The sequence below is a fragment of the Phyllopteryx taeniolatus genome, chromosome 2 (assembly GCF_024500385.1).
Source record: "Phyllopteryx taeniolatus isolate TA_2022b chromosome 2, UOR_Ptae_1.2, whole genome shotgun sequence".
NCBI classification, from domain to species: domain Eukaryota; kingdom Metazoa; phylum Chordata; class Actinopteri; order Syngnathiformes; family Syngnathidae; genus Phyllopteryx; species Phyllopteryx taeniolatus.
In genome coordinates this window covers 34092649-34117687 of record NC_084503.1, presented here as the reverse complement: position 1 = coordinate 34117687, position 25039 = coordinate 34092649, and the positions used below count along the sequence as shown (strand labels likewise).

The window sequence follows — 25039 nt, the reverse complement described above, 5'->3', positions numbered from 1 at the left end:
TAATAATGGCTCCAATAAGTAGAGTTGAAATGCATTTTTGCACAATTATGAAATCTAACAAATGGTTTTCAACCCATTTGTTAGATTTCATAATTGTGCAAAAATACCCCCGCGGTAGAGGTAACAAGACAAAGGTTACATGGCACAACATATTTACAATAATGTTTCCTTTCTTTTCACTATTATGATATTAAGTAGCTACTCTGTACCGTTTTTTTTTTAACTGCTGTCTTTGAAATCGCATAACTCCTCAATTAACCTAAGTAAAGACAATTTTGGACTGGTGGAAGCCAGAGTACCAGAAGACAACCCACACATAGTCAGTCGAAATGTATAAAGTCCACACAGATAGGCCGAAATAAAGACAATTTTGATCATTCACGCACCAGTGCTAACCACTGTATTGCTTCAACATTCACATAATATGCACACAAATAAACAAATAGATGAAAAACCAAGATGGCGCCTACCAGTGTGGTCGCCTCGGTTACGCGCTCTCCAGTATTGTTTTTGTTTTTGTGTTTTTCTTCGTCTTTGGAGACATTACACGATTCACTTACACAAAGGGAGACTTGCTAACCATCAAGGAGGCTACTCCGGACTTTCTTTCACCAACTTTTGCAAATCCACTCAGTTTTTTCCCCGAGTTACTCACCGGGGCGGTGTCCGCGGTCTTCGGCGCATGGAGGTGGAGGCGACATGTGCTTTACGGAGACCTGGCTTTGTGACGCTGTACCCGATGGCGCCGTCCTGCTTCCCGGCTTCCATCTTCACCGAGTAGACAGCGACATGGAATCATCGGGGAAAACAAAAGGCGGCGGGATAGTTTTCTATATCAACAAAAAATGGTGTATGGACGTCACGGAGCTCAGCACACACTGTAGCCTGCATTTGGAGTCGCTGTTTTTGAACTGTAAGCCATTCTACTCGCCACGTGAGTTCGCGTCATTCATTCTCGCTGGCGCCTATATTCCGCCTCAAGCTAACACGAACGCCGCACTGCTAATGCTCACCGAACAAGTCAACAAAATTGAAAAACAAACACCCGGACTCACCCCTCATTAATCTCGGGGACTTTAACAAAGCTAAACTCAACCACGAACTCCCTAAATACAAGCAGCACATCGACTGTCCTACCAGGGAAAATAAAATTTTGGACCATTGCTATTCTACGCTAAAAAACGCATGCCGTGCCAAACTTCGTGCACCACTGAGCTCGTCTGATCACTGCTTAATTCACTTAATAACAACACATAGGCAAGAACTTAAATGCGCGAAGCCTACAGTGAAAACAGTGAAAAAGTGGACCAATGAAGCAAGGATGGAACTTCAAAGCTGTTTAGACTGCACAGACTGGAGTGTCTTTGAAAATTCAGCTGGCAGCCTGGATGAATATACGGACACTGTCACATTCTATATAAGTTTCTGACTTCTGCGTTAACCATCCACGAACAGGATGTGAGATGCATCTTCAAACAACAAAAGATTAACAAAGCGGCAGGCCCAGACCATGTGTCCCCATCCTGCCTCAAAGTCTGCGCAGACCAGCTCACTCCAGTCTTCACTCATATCTTCAATAGATCTCTGGAACTGCGAAGTACCATCCTTTTTCACACGCTCCACCATCATTCCAGTCCCCAAGAAACCTGCAATCTCGGGTCTAAATGACTACAGGCCTGTCGCCTTGACATCTGTGGTCATGAAGTCCTTTGAACGTCTTGTGCTGGACCACCTCAAGAGCGTCACAGGCCCCCTGCTGGACACCCTGCAGTTTGCCTCTTGAGCAAACAGGTCTGCGGATGATGCAGTCAACATGGGACTGCACTTCATCCTAGAACACCTCGACAGTGCAGGGACCTACGCGACGATCCTGTTCGTGGACGTCAGCTCAACGTTCAACACCATAATCCATGAACTCCTTTCCTCCAAGCTTCTCCAGCTCAGCGTCTCACCTGCCATCTGCCAGTGGATTTACAGCTTCCTGACGGGCAGGACACAGCAGGTGAGGCTGGGGGAGACCACTTCATCCACACGCAGCATCAGCACTGGGGCGCCCCAAGGTTGTGTCCTCTCTCCACTACTCTTCTCTACACAAACGACTGCACCTCAACGCACCCGGCTGTCAAACTCCTGAAGTTTGCAGATGACGCCGCTGTCATCGGCCTCATCAAGGACAGTGATGAGTCTGCATATCGACAGGAAGTGGAGCGCCTGGAGCTGTGGTGCGGCCGACACAACCTGGAGCTGAACACGTTCAAGACTGTAGAGATGATCGTGGACTTCAGGAGGCATCCTTCACCACAGCTGCCCCTCACGCTGTCCAGCTGCCTTGTGTCAACCGTCGAGACCTTCAAGTTCCTGGGAATTACAGTCTCTCAGGACCTGAAGTGGGCGATCAACATCAACTCCGTCATCAAAAAGGCCCAGCAGAGGATCTACTTCCTGCAGCTTCGGAGAAAGCGCGGCCTGCCACAGGAGCTGCTGAGGCAGTTCTACACAGCGGTCATCGAATCAGTCCTGTGTTCTTCCATCACAGTCTGGTTTGGTGCTGCTACAAAAAAAGGACAAACTCCGACTGCAATGGATAATCAAAACTGCTGAAAGGATTGTCGGTACCCCCCTAACCACCCTTGAGGACTTGCACGCTGCCAGAACTAAGACAAGAGTGTGCAAAATCCTCTCGGACCCTCCGCATCCCGGTCACCAGCTTTTCCGGCTCCTTCCCTCAGGTAGGCGCTACCGATCAATGCAAACTAGAACTAGCAGACATTCCAACAGCTTCTTCCCTCTTGCAATCAACTTCTTAAACACCTAACCTACAATTCCATTGCAACATGCTGGCAATTTTTTGTCTTTTTGTCTTGAGTTTGTTGTCACATTTCTGTCGGGCCAATTATATATTGCTTGTGCACTCACTGTAGTAGTCTCACCACGCTGCACTATTTGCATAGCTGTTGTTGACCAATACTGGCCACTCATGCCAGAGTAGCATCTGCTCCATTTTCACACTGACTGAGGAGTATCTGCAACATTTGCACAATCAACATTGTCCCAGACTATCGTGCTACTCGCTTGAAGTCTCTGCACCCTTTGCACAATGGTCATTACACCGGACTATTGTAATATTAGTAATTCGAACTGCTCTAAGTGCTAGAGGACTCTGCATCTTTTGCACAATTGTCAAAATAATAATAATAATAATTGTACCGGCTTTACCAGATAATTAGCAACCCTTTATTGCTCAGTGACTGTTTTTCTCAAATAATGATGATTTTGATATCCTATGGGATACGCAGTCTTGCCTACAACCATGCATTCCTAATTTACCATTCTTTTGGTTAAGCACTGGCTGGTGATGGTAAAGGTCTGTGTCGTGGGCATGGCTGACTTGACTGTAATCTGTGCCAACCACAAAGAACCCTCAATGTGTCCATCCTTCCTTTTGCCTTTTTTAATTAATTTTCAGAGCGCCCCTTCATTGCCTCCTGCATTGAAAGAAAAGTCTTCTAGACTAATGGTCTTTATTAAAAGGTTGGCATGTCACCTTATATATGCCCTCACTTTCTTTTTTCTCTCTGCTTCTTTCCTTTTCTCTTTCCCAGCCTCATCTATCTCTTCAAAGACCCCCCTCCCGCCCCACCGCCGACCACCGCTTCATTGTCTCTTCGCCTCCACCTTCGTCCTTCCCCCTATACCTCTCATTTTCTTTACACTCACACCCTGTTCGTCTCTCTCTCCCTCTCCATCTCCCTGGGGACAATTTTCTTTTCTTAAATAAACTGTCATAGTGTTAAAATATGGGCCTTACACAGGGCGAGCGCGACGAGGCAAAGGCACGGGGCCCTGGGCTGGTATAAAACATGGATAATATGCTGTGAGAGGTAATTGTATCTTTTAGCACTGAGATGAGTAGAACAAATGTGTGTCCCCCTCGCTTTCTTTTTCTCTTTTTATTCCTTTTGCTTCTCAACTCTGCTTCCTATCGTTTTCCTTGCACACTGCACACAACCTAATACGATAAAGTGAATATTGGCTGTACATCAGAGCTGCTAACGGCTCATATTGGGGAGAGTGTGGACTAAAGAGAGGAGCTGGGAGAGTGAAAAACAAGAAGAGGAAGGGCAATAACAGGAGAGAGAGAGAGGCAGAGGGGGTGAGGAAAGAAGAGCAGGAAAGGTGACAACGTGCCTGGAGATTCTAAAGTGAAGACGATGCAATACTTATAATCACATTGAGCTTTTAATTGCACCCCAAGCTTCCCCAAATGATGTTTAGTTTATTATGATTAGTTCCATTATAATGGCATTTAGGTGAGATCATCCTGTGTTATTTATAAATTACACTGTAGCCTTCAGTGCCTCTGTTTGTCTGGTCATTTTTGAGGACGCTCACAAGGATAGATGAAAGAGCAGCATATTGTTTCAACACGTAGCTGATTTTTAACATTTAATGTCCGAGGACAGCAGTCAAATAACTACACGCACAGCACACACACCAATGTGCTAAAATCTTTGTTGATGCGTAAATGCATTTGTCAGCTGCCAATTGCCATCTATATCTGATATATCTATCAGATGCTTGGAACACCGCCATTCCTCAATATCTTGAGCGATCAGACCATATATACATCGAGCCCAGAATACTATATCGAGTACTATTTTGTTATAATACATTGTCCATGTTAACTGTATGGACCGCTGGTGTCATTGCATGTTATGTAGTAGCACACGTCAGGTAAAAAAAAAAAATATATATATATATTTGATAATGTCACACAGTTTAATGAAGACAAGTGAACAAACACTGTTTGTTGGGTTTTGTAATGTTTAGATGTTTTATAATATCTGGGCATGGTAACAAAATGCATTGTATGGACATGACCTTGGTCTCATTCTCTCTTATAGCAAAGAACCCAAGTTCCAGACAGCAGCACACTGAAGTTGTAATAAAATATTGACTACTGAAAAAAAACATACTTGAATTTGTCACCTTTACAATGTAATATATATGTACTGTGCATTTTAGTTATACGAACAGCGGTGATTATCCATTTATTATTCAATATTGTAAAGTTTAACAATGCATATTTGTATTCCATCCATCCATCCATTTTCTGTGGCGCTTTATCCTCACAAGGGTCGCGGGTGCATATTTGTATTAATTTTTAAAAACATGGTCTTAAACATAAATACCATTTTGTCATTCTTAGCAACAGTGTAGCCTCAGTGATCAACAGGTATCTGTATATTTCCTTGAATGCGCGACAAAAAGGCCTCTGTATGTAGTTCTTGTTCACCTTTGCTTTTGTCAACACTAAAATCTTTCTTTTGCTAGACCTCATTCCAACATCCCTTATTCACTCCCTCCACCTCTTTTATCTCACTCGCTTGCTCCTTCTTATTGACAGCTTCCCTGGTTGTGTTAGTATTTGTCTTATCAGTGAGTGGCTTGTCACTCATTCAGTCACTGGGTAGTACAGCCTTGGGGGTGGGGCACTGAAGCCAAAGTGAAGAGAGTTTGAGGCAGGATGTTTGGAAGGGAAGATTTAATGTTTGTGAGGAACACAAGAACTTGCAGGGGTCTGGAGAGAAAAAAGTGTCATGTCAAATGACACAATGAATCAGTTAGCTTGTGGACTTTAGATATCTGATTTGTAGACATTACACCGATCTGATTGGCCTGATCGGTATTGGCCGATAATTAGCATTTTATGCTCATCGGCTTTAATGTCATAATTCGCCGATCGACTCCGCAAAAGACATTTACTCCGCGTCGCCATTGTGTGCAGTATATTTGAATTCCAAAGCTAGTTTATTTTTTAGCCTTGTGGCGTGTCTTTTGACGTTGTACTATAAATATCTGAAAACCAATTTAGTTATTTAAAAAAAAAAAACATGTCGGTGGTGTGGGGAAGACAACACGTCTGAGACAAACAACATGTAATGTGTGGATAAGACTACAAGACAAATTCGGTCTTTCGCTATTGTCAGACTACGGTAATAAAATCTTGTATTCCGATACCACCGCATCCCGTCTTTTACAATCACGGGGCTTTATCTTGTCAACTCAAACGCGACCAGATACACTCATTACCATGGCGACGAAATTGCGATGCATGTATTGTAAAAACAAAATGGGGAAAAACGTGTGCTGGTAGTCACTGGTGCTCGGGAGATTACATTCATTTAAGGCTTGCTTGAGGTATGTTCACGTACTTTTAATACGATACCGCTCGCAAGCAGGCAACAAAACGTTATGTAGCCTAGCAAGCAAGTGCTAGCACTAACGGTTGGGCGTAAAAATGCTGACGTTCTGTTGAAACATGCTCTAAAGTTTCGGTGTGTGTGAAGTAGTTTAATTACAATAAAGTAATTCAACTACAGTAAGTTAGCTCCCATTATTTCTGCCATGTTGTGATGTTGGTTTGACCAGACTGATTACAATACATGACCTGACTAGAGCAGTGATTTACAACCTTTATGGAGCGAAGGCACATATTTTACAATTGGAAAATCACCAACAAACAAAAATGTCACAAAAAGTAGATACACAGTAACTACTGTATATACTTCCTGCTATCTAATAGGAAAACATTTATTTGTTCTGTCTGTCACTGTGCCTCTCTGGCATAAATAGAGGAACAAAGATGCATTATTTCTCGTAAATGAAGAATTTTTTTCAGCAGTTAAGTAAAATTGGATAATTTCCCACAGCACCCCTGAAGATTGCTCATGGCAGACTAATGTGCCACGGCATACTGGTTGGGAATCAATGGACGAGAGAAGATACTCATTATACAGACACAAGTATATACAGTAAATGAAAAAGTCATTTAAATAGGCACATTGCTCCATCTTGTGATCGGATCGGTAATCAGAATGAGAATCATCTTTGTCAAGTATGTCCAAAAAACACACAAGGAATTTGTCTCCGGTAGTTGGAGCCGCTCCAGTACGACAACAGACAGTCAATTGACAGAGAACACTTTTGAGACATAAAGACATTGAGAAAAACAGTCACTGAGCAATAAATGGTTGCTAGTTTTCTTGTAATGCCGGTACAATTAATTTTTCATTTTATTTAATTAATTTTTTTAGACAATTGTGCAAAAAGATGCTGAGTCCTCGAGCACTTAAAGCAGTTTGAATGACTAATATAGCAATAGTCCGGTGCAATGACCATTGTGCAAATGGCGCCAAGACTTCAAGGAGTGTATGCTGTTTAAAGTGACTAGTAGGGCGATAATCTGGGACAATGTTGATTGTGCAAATGTTGCAGATACTCCTCAGTCAGTGTGCAAGTGGGGCAGATGCTGTGTGTGGTGTCTGCACAGAAAACCTGGCCTGTTTTGTGTGTGAGTATTCTCTTCGGCCTCTTATTTTTCTAGCTCACCGCTATCAATTGAGCTTAGAGGAAACACTGTGGTCCACATTGTGTACTGAGCTACAGCTTGGCAGAAGTGTGAAAATGGAGGAGTGCTTGAGTCAAAATGCTCCTCTACGGATCACTAAAAGCCTTGCATCACGGTTTGCCTTCCCTGGCTTTTACAGAGGCTTAGGTACTTGCCACGGGTTATGTTTTTTTTTACACATGGAAAGAATGCTTTAAACTGCCTTAGAGCAACGGATCCTTTGGGAACAAATCTGAAATAATTAATCAATCGAATAAAAAAAAAAAAAGTATTTTTCTGAAAACAAACAAACAAAAAACACATATCTCCATATGTGATGGACATTGGCAGAAAATACTAAGGAAAGTATGTTTTCCCACATACAGTCGATGTCCTAATTTCTAGAGTTTACAACAATAATGCTTGGAACGAAAAACTATAGGGAGTCAAGCCTGAGATCCAGCTAAACAGCACTACAAAGACAATATATTTAATGTTCAAACTGATAAACGATTGTTTTTAGCAAATAATCATTAACTTAGAATTTTACGGCTGCAGCACATTCCAAAAATCCGTAAGTGCAATTTAAAACTCTACTATGCAAAGCAAAAGCCATTTATCAACAACACCCAGAAACGCCGCCGACTTCTATGGGCCCGAGCTCATCTAAGATGATCCAAAGTGGAAAAGTGTTCTTTGGTCCGACGAGTCCACATTTCAAATTGTTTTTGGAAATTGTGGATATCGCGTCCTCCGGGCCAAAGAGGAAAAGAGCCATCCGGACTGTTATGGACCTAAAGGATGCAAAGTTCAAAGGCCGGCATCTGTAATGGTATGGATTCTGTGTTAGTGCCAATGGCATGGGTAACTTACACATCTGTGAAGGCACCATTAATGCTGAAAGGTACATACAGGTTTTGGAGAAACATATGCTGTCATCCAAGCAACGTCTTTTTCATGGATGCCCCTGCTTATTTCAGCAAGACAATGCCAAACCACATTCTGTACGTGTTACAACGGCGTGGCTTCGTAGTAAAAGAGTGCAGGTACTAGACTGGCCTGCCTGAAGTCCAGAGCTGTCTCCCTTTGAAAATGTGTGGTGCATTATGAAGCATAAAATACGAAAACGGAGACCCCGGACAGTTGAACAGCTTAAGCTGTACATCAAGCAAGAATGGGAAAGAATTCCACATACAAAGCTTCATCAATTAGTGTCCTCAGTTTCCAAACGTTTATTGAATGTTGTTAAAAGAAAAGGTGATGTAACACAGTGGTAAACTTGACCCTGTCCCAGCTTTTTTGGAATGTGTTGCAGCCATAAAATTCTAAGTTAATGATTATTTGCTAAAAACAATAAAGTTTATTAGTTTGAACATTAAATATCTTGTCTTTGTAGTGTATTCAATTAAATATAGGTTGAACATGATTTGCAAATCATTGTATTCTGTTTTTATGTTTAACACAATGTCCCAACTTCATTGGAATTGGGGTTGTACATGCTACATTCAAACTAAAAATGAAAATATTTATAACGTAACTACAGCTTACTGGCTCTCCTGGAGAATTATTAGCATGTCAACTTGAATTCTGTCTTGTGACCGCCCCGCAAAGGTTGTACACACTTGGATCCCGGCCACTGGTCGAGCTGTTACCTTGATTACACTTCAAAATTGAATTTCCCATTGACAACAATCTGTTTCCAACTCAAACTTTTACCATCATAAAACCTTTATTAATAATGTTTTAATGCATTAACACTGTTAATATTAACAAGTAAAACAACATCTTTGTTTAATGATAAAGTTGTTATGCCACACCTATTTTTTAAACATTATTACTGTCACACAAGTGTAAAAAGAAGTCATGTAAAATCTAAAAATAATGAATTATATAACTAGAGGTTGCTTGAAATGAAATGTGTGCAACTTCACAGGCATGATGGGCTGAATTGTATGATTTCAGGGCCATTCAACTTATGTACTGTACAGTGTGAAAATGCACAAGTAATGGAAAGTGATTAATTCTTCCACTGCTCCTTCAAAGATAAGTTTAGTCAAAGCTGTGTTTAATGATGAAACTGTCAAACGCATGCAGTGTTAGAATACATACAGGAACCCTTGCTATACGCGTCAGGCCTTGGTCCCTGGGTTTGACAGAAACATTTGTGAATAGGTGAACCGTGAATTGGCTGGGGTTCACTTAATTTTTATGTTGTGTTTAGAAGAAGATTCCAGACATACAGGGAGGGACTAGGTGCTCTCATAGTAGTGTTCTCTTGTTACTGGAGTAAATGGCAACAGTCCAAATGAGACTAGTTATCACCACTTCAGAAAGTACAATAAACTTTCTTCATTCACAGAGTTCTGTCATTAGTAGAGGTAAGGGGAAAGAATCGCAGCAAAAAACCCAGATGAATGGAGGAAAGGAAAACTGTTTATGAGCGCTAACAAAGAGGGCTTGGCTGTGATTCAGAAGGGCGCGTGGCGGCTAAGGAGGATGAAGCGCTTCACTATTCATTTACATCAGCCCTGACAACTGCCTCACATCTCCCCAAGAGCCACACTGCTCTGGCTTAAAGATTCTTAAAGTGGGCCCTTCTTCTAGTTCCCTCTCTGACTTTCGCTTTCCTTCCTCCTCCCCTTCCTTTCCTTACTCCCATTCTCTCCTGAGCACTCATGTGCTCGCCTGTCTTCAATCAGCCATCATGAAAGTGTCTGTCTGTACGTCTTAACCATCCTCTGAGAGGCAGACACTTGTCTGGGACTGCCTTCATCCCTCAAGGCATTTTTTTTTTTTAAAGCCAACTTGGACTTATTTCCCTCCTCACACCTTTTTAACTTCTCTAAAGAGCTGACAACAAATGAGAGCGACAGGGCAGGAAAGGGGAGGCAGTGATGACTGAGAGAAGTTGTGGACAGAGAGATAACACTGTATAAATATCCCTTATGATTTTTTGGTGTGGGAAAGAATAAACAATAAGACGGTTAAAGAAGTCAAATTACTGCAATGGACACAGCCAAGAAAGACCAGAGCAAACATGAAAAAGGAGAAGGAGGGATGGAGGCGGGGTCTTAAGAATCACGATTATCAGTATCCACACAAAGTGTTTTCCAAAAACAGGATTTGGAGATTGTGCAAAGGGAAAGAGTGTGAGAGCACACATTAAAGTTTTTCTTGTAGAGGTGTCTTTCTTTTTTGTTTGATGTGAAAAGGAGCAGCCGCTGCTTTGACGACATTGTCGGCTGTGCCGTTTTCCATATTCATGCTGCAGATCGAGAGAGGACAGAGGCAAGGAGTTCAGAGACTTTTGGTCAAACAGAAAGCTCATTTGCGCTGAGGCAGTTTAGCCTGAGGCTTTTCTGCTACTGGGGAAATGAGTTGGAAGATTAGTAGTTGTATGTAAAATACACACACAGGGTCATACAAAGATAGGCAAAAATGTGTGCACAGTTTTAGAGTGATGCATTGGTAGAATGCACAGACAAGCCACCCTTTTGTGACGAACTGAAATTGCAATTCGGTTACTGCTGTATATCTTCTGATCCAACTTTTGTGCTAAAGATCATTAATAAAGTAATAGCCAATCACCTATTCATACATGCAAATCAGTCTCCTTTCGGCGAAATTCCCCGTTTTGAACTCAAAATAGGCCATTTATGTGAATCGTATGGATCCCATGAGTTTTTCCTGGGGGGATTGCTGTCGTCATAGGCTGTTTCGTACTTCTTGAACGCTGGCAGCTAGCGGTACCGGTACTTTTACTCTGTTACAATGATCTAAATTTCACTCGCTACTTTTATTTATCAATTATGGCTTATTTATCAACTATTTCGTGCACCAGACTATGACTTCGACTTCCGCATTGGGCGCTGTTTGCACCAATCTAATTTAAGTGCGAGTGGCGTTTATGTGTAGTTCACTAATCAAACGACAAAAGAAAGTCACATGACCTCACAAAACGTCTTCTATTGGGCTTCCTGGGCATAGGTATTAACACTAGATAAGACAGCCCGGCCGATTGTCGTGCCTAAATGGCCACCATTTTGGGAAGGTTGTCGTTACCATGAAGGCAACGTCACGCTACTCTTGTTTACATTTATATGAACAAAAACAACAGCTTTCATGTATTGTAGTATTTGTTTGGCAGTGGATGTTTCAGCTCACTTATAACTTGAGAAAACACCGTGCAGTAAATTGCAACTGTTTTTATTATTATTTTATTTTATTTTTTTGTTTGTGCTGTTTACTCAGTACTTGAGTAATTATTTCACTGTGTACCTTTTACTCTTAAGTATTTTTTGGGAGGACTACTTTTTACTTGAGTCACGTTATCGTCAAGTAACAGTACTCTTACTTGAGTACAATGTTTGGCTACCCACCTCTGGAGCGAACATCCTTTATTGCTACTATTATGTTTAAGCAAAATGTTCTAGTTTAGGTATGGTTTGGTATGCATCACATGATGCAGTTAAAGGTAGGGGTGTCCCGATCCGATCACAAAGTTTTTGTTTTTGTTCACAAAAATTGCTAGCTCAAAGCTAACAGACAATGAATGAAATACACCATCCATCCATCCATTCACTTTCTACCGCTTATCCGAGGTTGGGTCAGGGGGGCAGTAGCAGGGACGCCCAGACTTCCCTCTCCCCAGCCATTTCCTCCAGCTCTTCCGATGGGATCCCGAGGCGTTCCCAGGCCAGCCAAGAGACGTAGTCCTGGGGCGTCCCCGGGGTCTCCTCCCGGTGGAACGTGCCCGGAACACCTCACCAGGGAGGCGTCCGGGAGGCATCCAAAACAGATGCCCGAGCCACCTCATCTGGCTCCTCTCGATATGGAGGCGCAGCGGCTCTACTCTGAGATCCTCCAGGATGGCCGAGCTTCTCACCCTATCTCTAAGGGAGAGCCCGGACATCCTGCGGAGGAAACTCATTTCGGCCGCTTGTATCCGGGATCTTGTTCTTTCGATCATGACCCACAGCTCGTGACCATAGGCGAGGGTAGGAACGTAGAGCTTCGCCTTTCTGCTCCCGTTCCATTCTTCCCTCACTCGTGAACAAGACCCCAAGATGCTTGAACGCCTCCACTTAGGGCAGGATCTCATCCCCGACCCGGAGAGAGCACTCCACCCTTTTCTGACTGAGGACCATGGTCTCAGATTTGGAGGTGCTGATTCTCATCCCAGCCGCTTCACACTCGGCTGCGAACCGCTCCAGTGAGAATTGCACATCACGGCTTGATGAAGCGAACAGAACCACATCATCTGCAAAAAGCAGAGATGCAATTCTGAGGCCACCAACCCGTACACCCTCTACGCCTCAGCTGCACCTAGAAATTATGTCCATAAAAGTTATGAACAGAATCGGTGACAAAGGGCATCCTTGGCGGAGTCCAACCCTCAACGGAAACGAGTCCGACCTATTGCCGGCAATGCGGACCAAGCTCTGACACCGGTCGTACAGGGACCGAACAGCCCGTATCAGGGGGTTCGGTACCCCATAATCCCGAAGGACCCCCCACAGGACTCCCTGAGGGTCATTGACGAGCTAACGAAAATTAGCATCGAACTCGAGGAATGAATGAATATTAGTACACAAATGCTGTATAAACACATACAAACAGACATTAGAACAATACTCTCTGGCTTATATTTTTCAAACTCAAAATATGAGTTATAATAATAATATTCGATTGTGACTACTAGTTCGTTACTGCAAGTGTGTACCTAATTGCTTGTATCACACTGCCCCTGAGAGGCCAAGATGTGCACAGCAGGAACAGCGATTGTCAATAAAAAGTTGCATCAAGAAGTTCAATAGTGTATTGCTGCACATGTGGAGAAAGCAAATTATGTTCTCACCATATACTGACAGTTAAAAAAAACTGAATTAAACTTTATTTTTCATAATTTGTATTTATTTATTGAGATTATTTTTCATGGTTTTCTAATTTTATTTAATCTATTTAAATGTAGAATATGATTATGTTCAAGTTAAGCATGGTTGCAATTTAATTAGTTTTTTTGTGGGTTTATTGAAGTTATTTTTCAGGATTTCCTCAAATTTTTATTTATTTTATTAAATTGTAGTACATTCCTATTTTTAAAGATACTTTATGTAACCCAATATAATAAATGGGTCAGTTTTTCCCATGCCTACGGTTTGTGATTATTGTTCTCTGTTTCAGTAATATCAAATCATCAAGCGTTTTTTTAACATTCCATACTACAAAATATGATTATTGCTGATATCGGCTCGGAATGATATCTTTATCGGCCAAAATTCGAGGCTGCAAAATCGATATTGGCTCAGAAGTGAAAATGTTTGATCATGACATCCCTAATTGAAGGCATTACCTATTTATTCATTGTTCTACAGAAAAGCTACAAGGAGCTGCCCAAGATGCTGTAGCTGTAAAAACCTCTGTGATATAGAATGAAGACATTCCCACCTGACAACTTGGATTTCTCACCCTGATTGACTTTCAGGTGCACGACAGACATGTCAGTCTTTTCTTGAATGGGCTGGAGGAGGATGGGACACCCTTTGAGACCCGATCACTGGCCACCAGATTGCATGACAGCAATGAGGACAGCACCATGAGGGTGGGACTCGGTTCCAAAGGTAAAGATGGAGCAAATATTGACAAGTGATATTTTGAGAATTTATAATGAATTAACTGGTAACAGTTAATCCATTACTAGTTAATTACTTAACTGATTAATAATGAAGCCTTTTGTTTGTTCTTCTGTTATGCTCAAGGTGTGTTCCAATAATGTCTAGAGTTCAGTTATCTCAGAAAATCAACACCTCCACGTCATTAGAATAACACATTACCTGTTTTTTCTCTGTAGGCGGGGGGGAAAAAAAGCTTTAGTTTTTGTGTTTCTTAATAAGATGTCAATGACTACTCCACCTTTATGCCCCCCTTCTTTTCAACTACACATTTGTGATTGATTGGTGGTGCCTGGGAGCCATCTCCGAGTCAATAGGAGAGAAATTGAGAGAAAAATGATATCCGTTCATCTCCAGAGTGATAAACGAGTGTTTTTCTTCTCGTTTATCAGGCATTGATCCCTGGTTCACTGCAGGTAGCATCTGATAAGCTGAAGATCACATCAGAGGTTGTGATCAATACAAGTGATTGGCTCTGCGGTGTGTGTGTATGTGTGGGTGATCGTCAAATCCCAATGGCTGTGTCTGGAATTCTGATCAGTGAATTGATTGTGTGAATGCTGATCAGATGTATTGATTAACAACTATGTCTGTTGTTGGTGGGAGAATTCTGTGTCAGATGAGGAACTAGAAACAAATGCGTAACTAGGATCACGGGCGTATGTTTTGTTCAAGGCCTTTGAAAAAAAATCCCCCAATACTATTATCTAGGGTCCTCATTTATCAAAAAGTGTGTGGAACAGGTTCCAAGTATGTTCGTAGGACTGAAATTTAGAATGCATGTAAGTGCAAAAAAAAAAAAAGTATTTATTAAACGTGCATACACCTGTTGTACACGCACCAGTAAGTAATGTGTGTTGATACATTCCACCTGTTCTATTCTGCCACACTCATGCATGTTTAGCCTAATTCTTTTTTGAGAAACTCCTCTAATTGACCATATATGGTAGCAGTAATCCCTTGATCCCATTTTACTACAACCCCAATTCCAAAGAAGTTGGGACGTTGTGTTAAACATAAATAAAAACAGAATACAATGATTTGAAAATCATGTTCAACCTATATTTAATTGAATACACTACAAAGACAAGATATTCAATGTTCAAACTGATAAACTGTATTGTTTTAGCAAATAATCATTAACTTAGAATTTTATGGCTGCAACACGTTCCAAAAAAGCTGGGACAGGTGGCAAAAAAGACTGAGAAAGTTGAGGAATGCTCATCAAACACCTGTTTGGAACATCCCACAGGTGAACAGGCTAATTGGGAACAGGTGGGTGCCATGATTGGGTATAAAAGGAGCTTCCCTGAATTGCTCAGTCATTCACAAGCAAAGATGGGGCGAGGTTCACCTCTTTGTGAACAAGTGCGTGACATTCCAAGAAAGATGGGACAGGGTCTTGTTTACCACTGTGTTACATCACCTTTTCTTTTAACAACATTCAATAAAGGTTTGGGAACTGAGGACAGTTAATTGTTGAAGCTTTGTAGGTGGAATTCTTTCCCATTCTTACTTGAGGTACAGCTTCAGTTGTTCAACAGTCCGGGGTCTCCGTTGTCGTATTTTACGCTTCATAATGCGCCACACATTTTCAATGGGAGACAGGTCTGGACTGCAGGCAGGCCAGTCTAGTACCCGCACTCTTTTAGTACGAAGCCACGCTGTTGTAACACGTGCAGAATGTGGTTTGGCATTGTCTTGCTGAAATAAGCAGGGGCGTCCATGGAAAAGACGTTGCTTGGATGGCAGCATATGTTTCTCCAAAACCTGCATGTACCTTTCAGCATTAATGGTGCCTTCACAGATGTGTAAGTTACCCATGCCATTGGCACTAACACAGCCCCATTCCATCACAGATGCTGGCTTTTGAACTTTAGGTCCATAACAGTCCGGATGGTTCTTTTCCTCTTTGGCCCGGAGGACACGACTTCCACAATTTCCAAAAACAATTTGAAATGTGAACTCGTCGGACCACAGAACACTTTTCCACTTTGCATCAGTCCATCTTAGATGAGCTCGGGCCCAGAGAAGCCCGTTTCTGGGTGTTGTTGATAAATGGCTTTTGCTTTGCATAGTAGAGTTTCAAGTTGCACTTACGGATGTAGCGCTGAATTGTATTTACTGACATTGGTTTTCTGAAGTGTTCCTGAGCCCATGTGGTGTTATCCTTTACACATTGATGTCGGTTTTTGATGCAGTGCCGCCTGAGGGATCGAAGGTCACGGGCATTCAATGTTGGTTTTCGGCCTTGCCGCTTACATGCAGTGATTTCTCCAGACTCTCTGAACCTTTTGATGATAATATGGACTGTAGGTGATGAAATCCCTAAATTCCTTGCAATTGTACGTTGAGGAACATTGTCCTTAAACTGTTGAACTATTTTCTCACAAAGAGGTGAACCTTGCCCCACCTTTGCTTGTGAATGACTGAGCAATTCAGGGAAGCTCCTTTTATACCCAATCATGGCACCCACCTGTTCCCAATTAGCCTGTTCACCTGTGGGATGTTCCAAACAGGTGTTTGATGAGCATTCCTCAACTATCTCAGTCATTTTTGCCACCTGTCCCAGCTTTTTTGGAACGTGTTGCAGCCATAAAATTCTTAGTTAATGATTATTTGCTAAAAACAATAAAACAAAGTTTATCAGTTTGAACATTAAATATCTTGTCTTTGTAGTGTATTCAATAAAATATAGGTTGAACATGATTTGCAAATCATTGTATTCTGTTTTTATTCATGTTTAACACAACGTCCCAACTTCATTGGAATTGGGGTTGTACTTCTCTCTCCAAAATCCTCGCAAAGAGGGCGGAGGAGAGTAATATATTCGAGACCGACATTGAGTTACTTATTTGAGAAGTGGAAACAAACCCCAAAATACTGTTTGGAACAATAAATGCAGGTGTTACCAACAAAAGAAAAAAATGAAAATCAATGGGAGAACTGCTGCTGTTAATTCTGCTGGATGAGAAAAAAGAGCCGTCTCAGATGAGAAGATCATTTTGATTATCTTTAATAAACTGGAGGAGGACAAGCAAGTACAATGAAACCTCGTTATAATGGACCGCGATTTAATGATTGTCGGAAGTAACGGACTGGCGCCGTGAGCCACATGGCTGTGTACATGGATGGCTTTGGGGACCCTCTTTGTGTGTCCTTTTATAGTTTCACTTTTATACCAAGGAGCGGCATGTTGGACGACTGGTTAGAGCGTCTGCCTCACAGTTCTGAGGACCGGGGTTCAATCCCCAGCCCCGCCTGTGTGGAGTTTGCATGTTCTACCCGTGCCTGCGTGGGTTTTCTCCGGGCACTCCGGTTTCCTCCCACATCCCAAAAACATCCATGGTAGGTTAATTGGCGAGTCTAAATTGCCCGTAGGCGTGAATGTGAATGCGAATGGTGTTTGTTTGTATGTGCCCTGCGATTGGCTGGCAACCAGTTCCGGGTGTACCCCGCCTCCTGCCCGATGATAGCTGGGATAGGCTCCAGCATGCCCGCGACCCTAGTGAGGAGAAGTGGCTCAGAAAATGGATGGATGGATGGATGGATGTTCTACTAAGTGTTCTAAGGTTTTGTGTGTACGTCTGGTCAGAGCTGTGTGTAAATGTACACACGTCCCCATGCACAAGTCTAAATTCATAAATCCCATACTTTGCATGGGGCTGTTCATGCACACTTTATGCGCACTTCTGTGCGTATGCACGCTTGATAAATGAGAACCCTGGACTTTAGGACAATAACAGACCATTCTCCTTTTTCAAAGCCAATGTACCATTCACATGCTTTTTTTGTTTGTTTGTTTGTTTGTTTTTTTAAGCCATTAAAATTATTTAAATAATTGCATCATGACATAGAGATCTTCTTCTCTATTCGAGTATGTGGTTTAAGAAACATCATTTAAGAAAACAATGTTTATATATTATTTAGTGTTATTGATGGAGTAGCTGCTCATAGAAGTGTACGAGAACAGCACTTGTTAATACAGGTAATCAAGTGTGTCTTAATCAACTAGATATGAAACTGAAAATGGTAAGAGTACAACATAGTGTGATTGTCAAAACAAAATACATACAAATCACAAAAAAATGCATAGTGTCTGGTATCTGCTTTCAACAGTTCCAACGACATGAAATACAAAAAAGCCACTTAGCGATGCAGCGGATGACTGAAACACGGAGTTTGGAAGACAGGCCTACACACAGAAGGCAGAATTAAGGCTTATACCTTGCATCATCCCAGTAACAATAGGAAGAGTGCTTTACAGAGGAAGCCATAATCCCATTTCCACACTCTAAAGAAATCCTCAGCCAAAGCCTCAGGCTGCACAACCACACACTGTTCGAACACACTTAGATCCCATAACACTCTCGCACTCTCATTCAGTTTTTGACACGCACAACCACCTCAGCACACACACTCACAGTTGCACAATGTGCTCGAGCCAAACGCGGCAAAGCCTCCCTCAAATGCAAATGGGCGCACACAGGCGCAGGCACATGCATGGGCTCACGTTTGGAGTTTGTTGGAATACACACAGTAAAGCTTCTAAACACACGCACTCTCAGACAAAGCTAGACATGGCAGGGCTTCTGTCAACGCTTAGAGACGTTATCCCTTTTCTAAGAGTTGCTGTCAAACTAGGCATAACTTTGTTGGACACTAAAGCACCCAGGCTCTCTTTGGACCAACATCATTGCCTGTGTGTGTTTTAGTCTTTCATGTTAAGCCAGCATTGTCATGTTTGGCGGCTTGTGTGTGGAGATGTGTTCACTTATGGGTTTGATGGCGCCTCTTGTGTAGGGTCCAATCATTTCCTCACACAGCCTTTCTTCTATGCATCAGTCAGAAGCACACTTCATCACAGTTTCTCATATTTGACTAATTCCTCCCCATTTCTTATGGCTAAAGCATTTTTTAAGATTTAGTGCTGTTTGTTTGATGTGTTTGCCGGCTTTATGAAGCTTGCTGTAGTCAACTATCACACTTTTCTCAGGTGTAAAGACCAATGACAAAGGTCTCAACTCTCGACACACTTCTTAATATTTAATGAATCAACCAGTGGTTGGGTTAGACCCTTTGGATCCATTAAGACATTTTACACAATTCCATTCTTTCAACTTTGCAGAAGACCCCTTTTCTGTTCCAACATGACTGCGCCCTAGTGCACAAATGTCAAGGTCCATAAAGGCTTGATTGGATGAAGATGTGCATGTGTGTCGGAGAAGTGTAGAAGAACTCGAGAGCCCTGACTTCAAAGCCATTATTGCAGCATAGCAAGGACAAACTATATCCAATGTCCTATTTTCACATCCTGTAGATTGGGTTCATACATGTTGCCCGTGTGTTACAGTTAGCTTCTACAGACCACATGAGCAGCCCACGGCCCTGTTCTAAATATAGCTTACCGGTGATGGGACATTGTGATTTCCTAGGGATGTTGTAGAAGTGATCGTTTGAAAATGTAAACACTTACCTTTTTATATACTTGTAAAAATTAAGTAAATTAAGTGGTTTTGCATATACATATTTACCCGTTTCCTACCTTGTTAAATTATTGTTGATAACTACTGTGAGAGATCATTAATATGATCAGTGTCTTTACATCATAGATGCAAATCAGTCGCCTATTGGCGAAATTCACCGTTTTGAATTCAAAATAGGCCATTTACGTGAATCGTATAGATTTGATGAGTTTTTCCGGGGGGTTGCGGTCGCTGCCGCCGCCGACGTCATAGACTGTTTCGTACTCCTCGAACGCTGGCAGCTAGATCCATTCCACACATCCACCATTTGTACACAGATGTAATTGTGAGATTGTCATTACTCCGTGGTGGACTAATGTATGCGAGCACATTGGCCTGAGGTTCCGCCTGCGCACTCGGGACCTGCTTTCGATAAGTCACAGGAGTTGACGAGATCAGAAAAAACACTTCCGCTGCTGTTGTTAAGAAGTAACGGTACTTTTACTCCGTTACAATGATCTAAATGTCGCTCACTACTTTTATTTATCAATTATTTTATTACTTTTATATATCAAATATTTCGTCGCAAGACTTCCACTTCCGCATTGGGCGCAGTTTGCGTTTAAGTCTGGTTCACCAATCAAACGACACAAGAAAGTCACATGACCTCACACAATGTCTTCCATTGGGCTTCCCGTGCATAGGTGTTAACACTAGATAAGCCAACCCCGCTGAATGTCATGCCTATGTGGCGGCCATGTCGGGAAGGCAACTGCGCGCTACTCGTGTTATATTTAGACAAACAAAAACAACAGCTTTTCATGTATTGTAGTATTTGTATGGCCCTGTCTGCCCAAATATGATAATTTCAGCTCACTTATAACTTGAGAAAACACCGTGTAGTAAATTGCAGATGTTTTTTTCTGTGTAGTTTTGACTGTGTGCATACGCACACACACACACACACCGCAACATCGGAATTTGCATATTCACATTTTATTTTGTAATTGTTTTTATTGATGTTCATGCTCTGGTTAAAAAAAATCTGAAGTTACTCACTATTTACTCAGTACTTGAGTAATTATTTCACTGTGTACTTTCTACTCTTAAGTAATTTTTTGGAGAACTACTTTTTACTTGAATCACATTATTGTCAAGTAACAGTACTCTTACTTGAGTACAATGTTTGGCTGCTCTACCCACCTCTGGAGCGAACATCCTCTATTGCTACTCTTACGTTTGAGCAAAATGTTTGCCCATCAGATCAGCCAGTGTCGTATTTGTTGCACTGGTCTTTTGTATTTTCGTGTTGAGGTGCTGCGGGTCGTCTCCCTGGTTGTGGTCCCAGCAGAACCGCGAAGAACACCTAACATTGACGACAAGAGTTGATCCCCTAGTACATCTTTTATTAATTAGGAAACGCGCCTACAATTGTCTAATTAGTTCACGGATGTTAATGGTAAATGTATGAAGTGACGGAGCGATGTTAGGGATTATGTCACAACACAGAATGAATTAACTTCAAATTCAGAAATGGCCAATAAAACAGAAAAATATTGTACTTTAATATTTTCCTGGAGGATGCATTTGGGATTAGCCTTTGAATTTGGTAATAGTGAAGAATGGAGTGAAACAGACAATGATTTTAGTCAATTATTTCCCAGAATGAGAGTGCTTAAAGAGGAGGATGCTCTTCATGTGGCGCAGCTTGAAGCAGGCATCAGTTGCAGGTGGAGATGGGCCTGGCTCAAGTTGGAGCCCAAAACAAAAAAGCAAAGAAATGAGGCAAATTTAATTTCAAGTTTAAATTTGTACATCAAAATGTACTTTGAGCGGTATAAATAAATGTTTTTCTGCGTGAAGAAAATTTGTTAATCTTGCCTTATTGTAATGTTCAGAGTCTTCGAGATTGCTTAATTTATGTTAAAATCAAAAAAATTCTCTGCAGGGGTCTGGGGGATCCGCCCAGACCTGCCCTACAATGTTTTTTTTTTTTTGTCTGTCACCTTTTTCATGCCTTTGGTGTTTGCATGTCTGTTACATACATGAATATCATTAATTATTCATAACATATAGTTAAAGATAATTTTCACAAAATTATTTCAGAAGTGTGTGTCAAACTGGTAATCAGTACCCAAGAAGTCCTGGTAACTCTCAGTTTCAAAAAGATTGATGACCTCTGGTATAGCTGTAATTGCTCGATGTTCCAATACGAGTAAAGTGATATCTGCATTAATTGATGCTGAATGTTCTGGTATTATGAGGCCTTCACAGCAATCTTATTCAAGAGGCACAAGTTTAGAATTTATAGCAACTTTGTATATAGCGTTACAACTGTGTGATAAACACCATGTTTCTCAGTAATTAATGAGAGTCTAGCAAATGCTTTACATCTTGCCAAGCTAATGTAAATACTTTAAAAGCCTTGCTGCTCTTTAGTGGAACTGAATGCAGACTGTCACTGATCTTTTTTAGCCTGGCTCATGAACCAAGCTAATATGAGCAGGTATATGGACAGCTTCACTTCGCTGTTATCAAGAAACCGATAAGATAATCTACTGAATACTGTGAAATCCTCTCACTCTGTGCCTTTAATACAAACCCATTAACACCTTCCCGGTGTTCTTTTCATCTCTCCAGGGTCCAATCAGTACATGGGGCGGATGCAGGACTTTAGATTTTATCCTGCCACTTTGACCAACAGGTGAGGTGGATAGACAAATGAGTCAATGGATAGTTTTTTGAATGAATTGAACAAGGTTGCTTGAAGCTGGGAAATGAAATATACTGTGCGGCTAAGATAGCGGCAGAAGTCGAGTAGCTTGGAATGATAAACAGTGAAAGGAAAGATGTCGAATCCGTGCATCTTAAAATCCATACTGCTTTCAGAGGATTTTCTTTAGAAATTCAATATAAGACAATTAGCATTTCTTTGGGCATTGATGCACATAGTAAGGAATTAAATGAGAGACAAATTAAGCCTATTTTGTAGTTAGTGTTCTTTCAAAAACCAATTAACAGGTGCTTCATTAAAGAAAAGCTGGAACTTTGTGGTCATCACTAAATTAACTTGCATCGCGCTAAACATAATGTTGCCCTTGTTCCGTTCAACTGCAGTTTGGTTAGAAAATAAGTGTCATTTAATAATTTTAATCTTGCAGTTATTCTACCTTCTCAAATACTTAAATTGCTTGGTTTAGCTCTACCTTTTATTTAACAGGGAAATAGTGGAGATTTATTCAGGTGCCCTGCCACAGCTCCATTCCCAGTCTGAGTGTCGCTGCCCTCCCACTCATCCCAGAGTGCATCCTTTAGTAGAACGGTACCCTGAAAGTTTGTTACATCATTATATATCTGTATATGTTATTGTTACAATAAGCTTCATAATGGAACAATATGTATATAAATGCTTTTATATTCATCTGTTGAGTTTTAAACGGTTTTAATTTCCTTTTTACATAAATATTTCTCATTAAATTGCATTGTTGTTGCTTTTTTATTACTATGAACAGATATTGTATCCCCAATGCTGTTGAGGACACCACCAATGACAGAGTCTTAAGACTAAACCTCATTGCACATCCTCTCGCTTACATCAACGATCAGGACATGGGCACAGTGTGGCGCTCAAAGCTCATGACCACACAGGAATTGGACAAAGGATTCACTATTACTGTGGATTTGGCAAATGGACAGTACCAGGTAACTCAATGGTGGTGCTTACTTCATATAACTTATTCTAAGCTTTTAACGTTCTTCACTTAACAAACCTTGTTGGAGCTTATTCACCCCCTCTGTTTCAGGTATTCTATGTCATAGTTCAGTTTGGTGGCCCATTGCCTGAGTCACTTTTGATCCAAAGGCAAAGACTCCCTGATCAACAGAACAGCACCAACAGAGAGCAGCCCTGGCTGGACTGGCAGTATGTGGCTAAAGACTGCAGTGTGTTTGGAATGCAGAACAATGGGCCACTGCTGACACCGGACTCAGTCAACTGTCTCCAACTGCCCAGGTATCCACAAACATGTGCATGTGAATGCTGAGTGTTAATAAGTTGTATTTTAAAGATACTAACTTGTAGTTCCGCACAAATGTTTTTTTTCCAGAGACAAGTCATTGCTCTCTGCAGTAAAATCACTAAGATTATTTGTGGACTCAAAGCTTTAATTAAATGGATAAAATATTAAATAATAATATTAAGTATTACTAAAAAAAGAACATTTCAAAATCTGACTCTTACATAAATGCACAGAGAACATCTAGAAGCACACTTTATTGTGACTCTTAAAGTGAGTGACGAGATGTTCAACTGCCTACAGTCGCTTTGGCACATTACTTTTTCCAGGCCCTCCTTTGAGACCAGATACACGACACTTGGAACACCATCTAACACACTCGCACACACAAGCTTGTGTCTCACAAGCTACATTTTGGCAGAGCTGCCGGTATCAAGGCCCGAGTTGGCACAAGATAGAATGGCTAGGTTTACCTACCTATGTGAGATCATAGATTATGTAGTCATTGCTCATTTTTTTGCTTTATTGACAGATGATAGCCTGGCACACTTGCATGCACTAGTTAGTTTGGCATGAGAGCATTTGGATCTCGCACTGGCAACATAACATACTTTCTGACCTTAACGTCTGATAATCATGTCAATAAGGGAGAGAGCATTGTTTGATCCTGGAAGATTTGCGTTTCTTATTTTGATATCTTGAGATTTATTTAATCCTGCAGGAGACGACGTGCCTTGTAAATTCACTTGAGTCTTTGTAAAGATGAATGCAAGCACATTGTTTTAAGTGTTTTCTGAGCACCACGTTGTGCTCTCCTCCAGGAGATCCCTTTTGCATCGTGTCTGCATGTAAAGATAAAAATCTATAGAAAATAGATGAGAAATTTACCTAAAGCAGAAAAAATATGAAGTTTAGCATTTATAGTTCACAGCGTCAGTGGTTATGGCAGTATTTCTTTCTTTTATTCCAGCGAGGTCCACTACTCTGAAGGTAACATCACAGTCAGCCTGCTGAGCCCAGAGCCAAACATGAGGCCAGGCTACAATGATTTCTACAACACCCCCACCCTTCAGAAGATGGTAGATACCACTCAGGTACGGCTACACCTTAGGGGACAATACTACACCAGAGCAGCCGGAGTGGACCAGCGACACAGACATTATGCCATCAAAGAAATCACCATCAGTGGCAGGTGAGTTAAAAATGTTGAAATACAGTTAGCCACCCTTTTCGTAGTTCACGTCCCGCAAAAAAATTGTTTTAGAATTGGCTATATTAATCGTTTAAACTGTAAATATACCACAAATTATGATCTAAAAACTCTTTAATATAATTTCAACTTCATCTTACAAATTTACCCTTCAAAATAAATGCTTTATGGATTATTTGATTTAGAAAAAATGTAAAATTAAGGTTTGAGAGTATGATGTTAATGTGTTTAATAGGCTTTACACAATCAGGATGTTTGGGGCCTATCAGCGAGTTTAAAAAAACGAT

The 25039-nt window shown here is 41.3% G+C and overlaps 1 protein-coding gene across 4 annotated transcripts in view; it reads left to right on the top strand.

The window, feature by feature from the left end:
* ush2a (Usher syndrome 2A (autosomal recessive, mild)) overlaps window positions 1-25039 on the top strand; it is a 249264-nt gene that overhangs the window by 14767 nt on the left and 209458 nt on the right. For all 4 annotated transcript variants that reach the window (XR_009787447.1, XM_061765858.1, XM_061765857.1 and 1 more), the window contains 6 exons: window positions 13875-14010; window positions 22167-22230; window positions 22747-22848; window positions 23039-23228; window positions 23330-23538; window positions 24513-24734. Coding sequence is in view for 3 of the 4 variants with exons in the window: in XM_061765858.1 (XP_061621842.1) it covers window positions 13875-14010; window positions 22167-22230; window positions 22747-22848; window positions 23039-23228; window positions 23330-23538; window positions 24513-24734 (923 nt within the window). In the remaining variant the exon portion in view is untranslated. The remainder of the gene's footprint in view (window positions 1-13874; window positions 14011-22166; window positions 22231-22746; window positions 22849-23038; window positions 23229-23329; window positions 23539-24512; window positions 24735-25039) is intronic.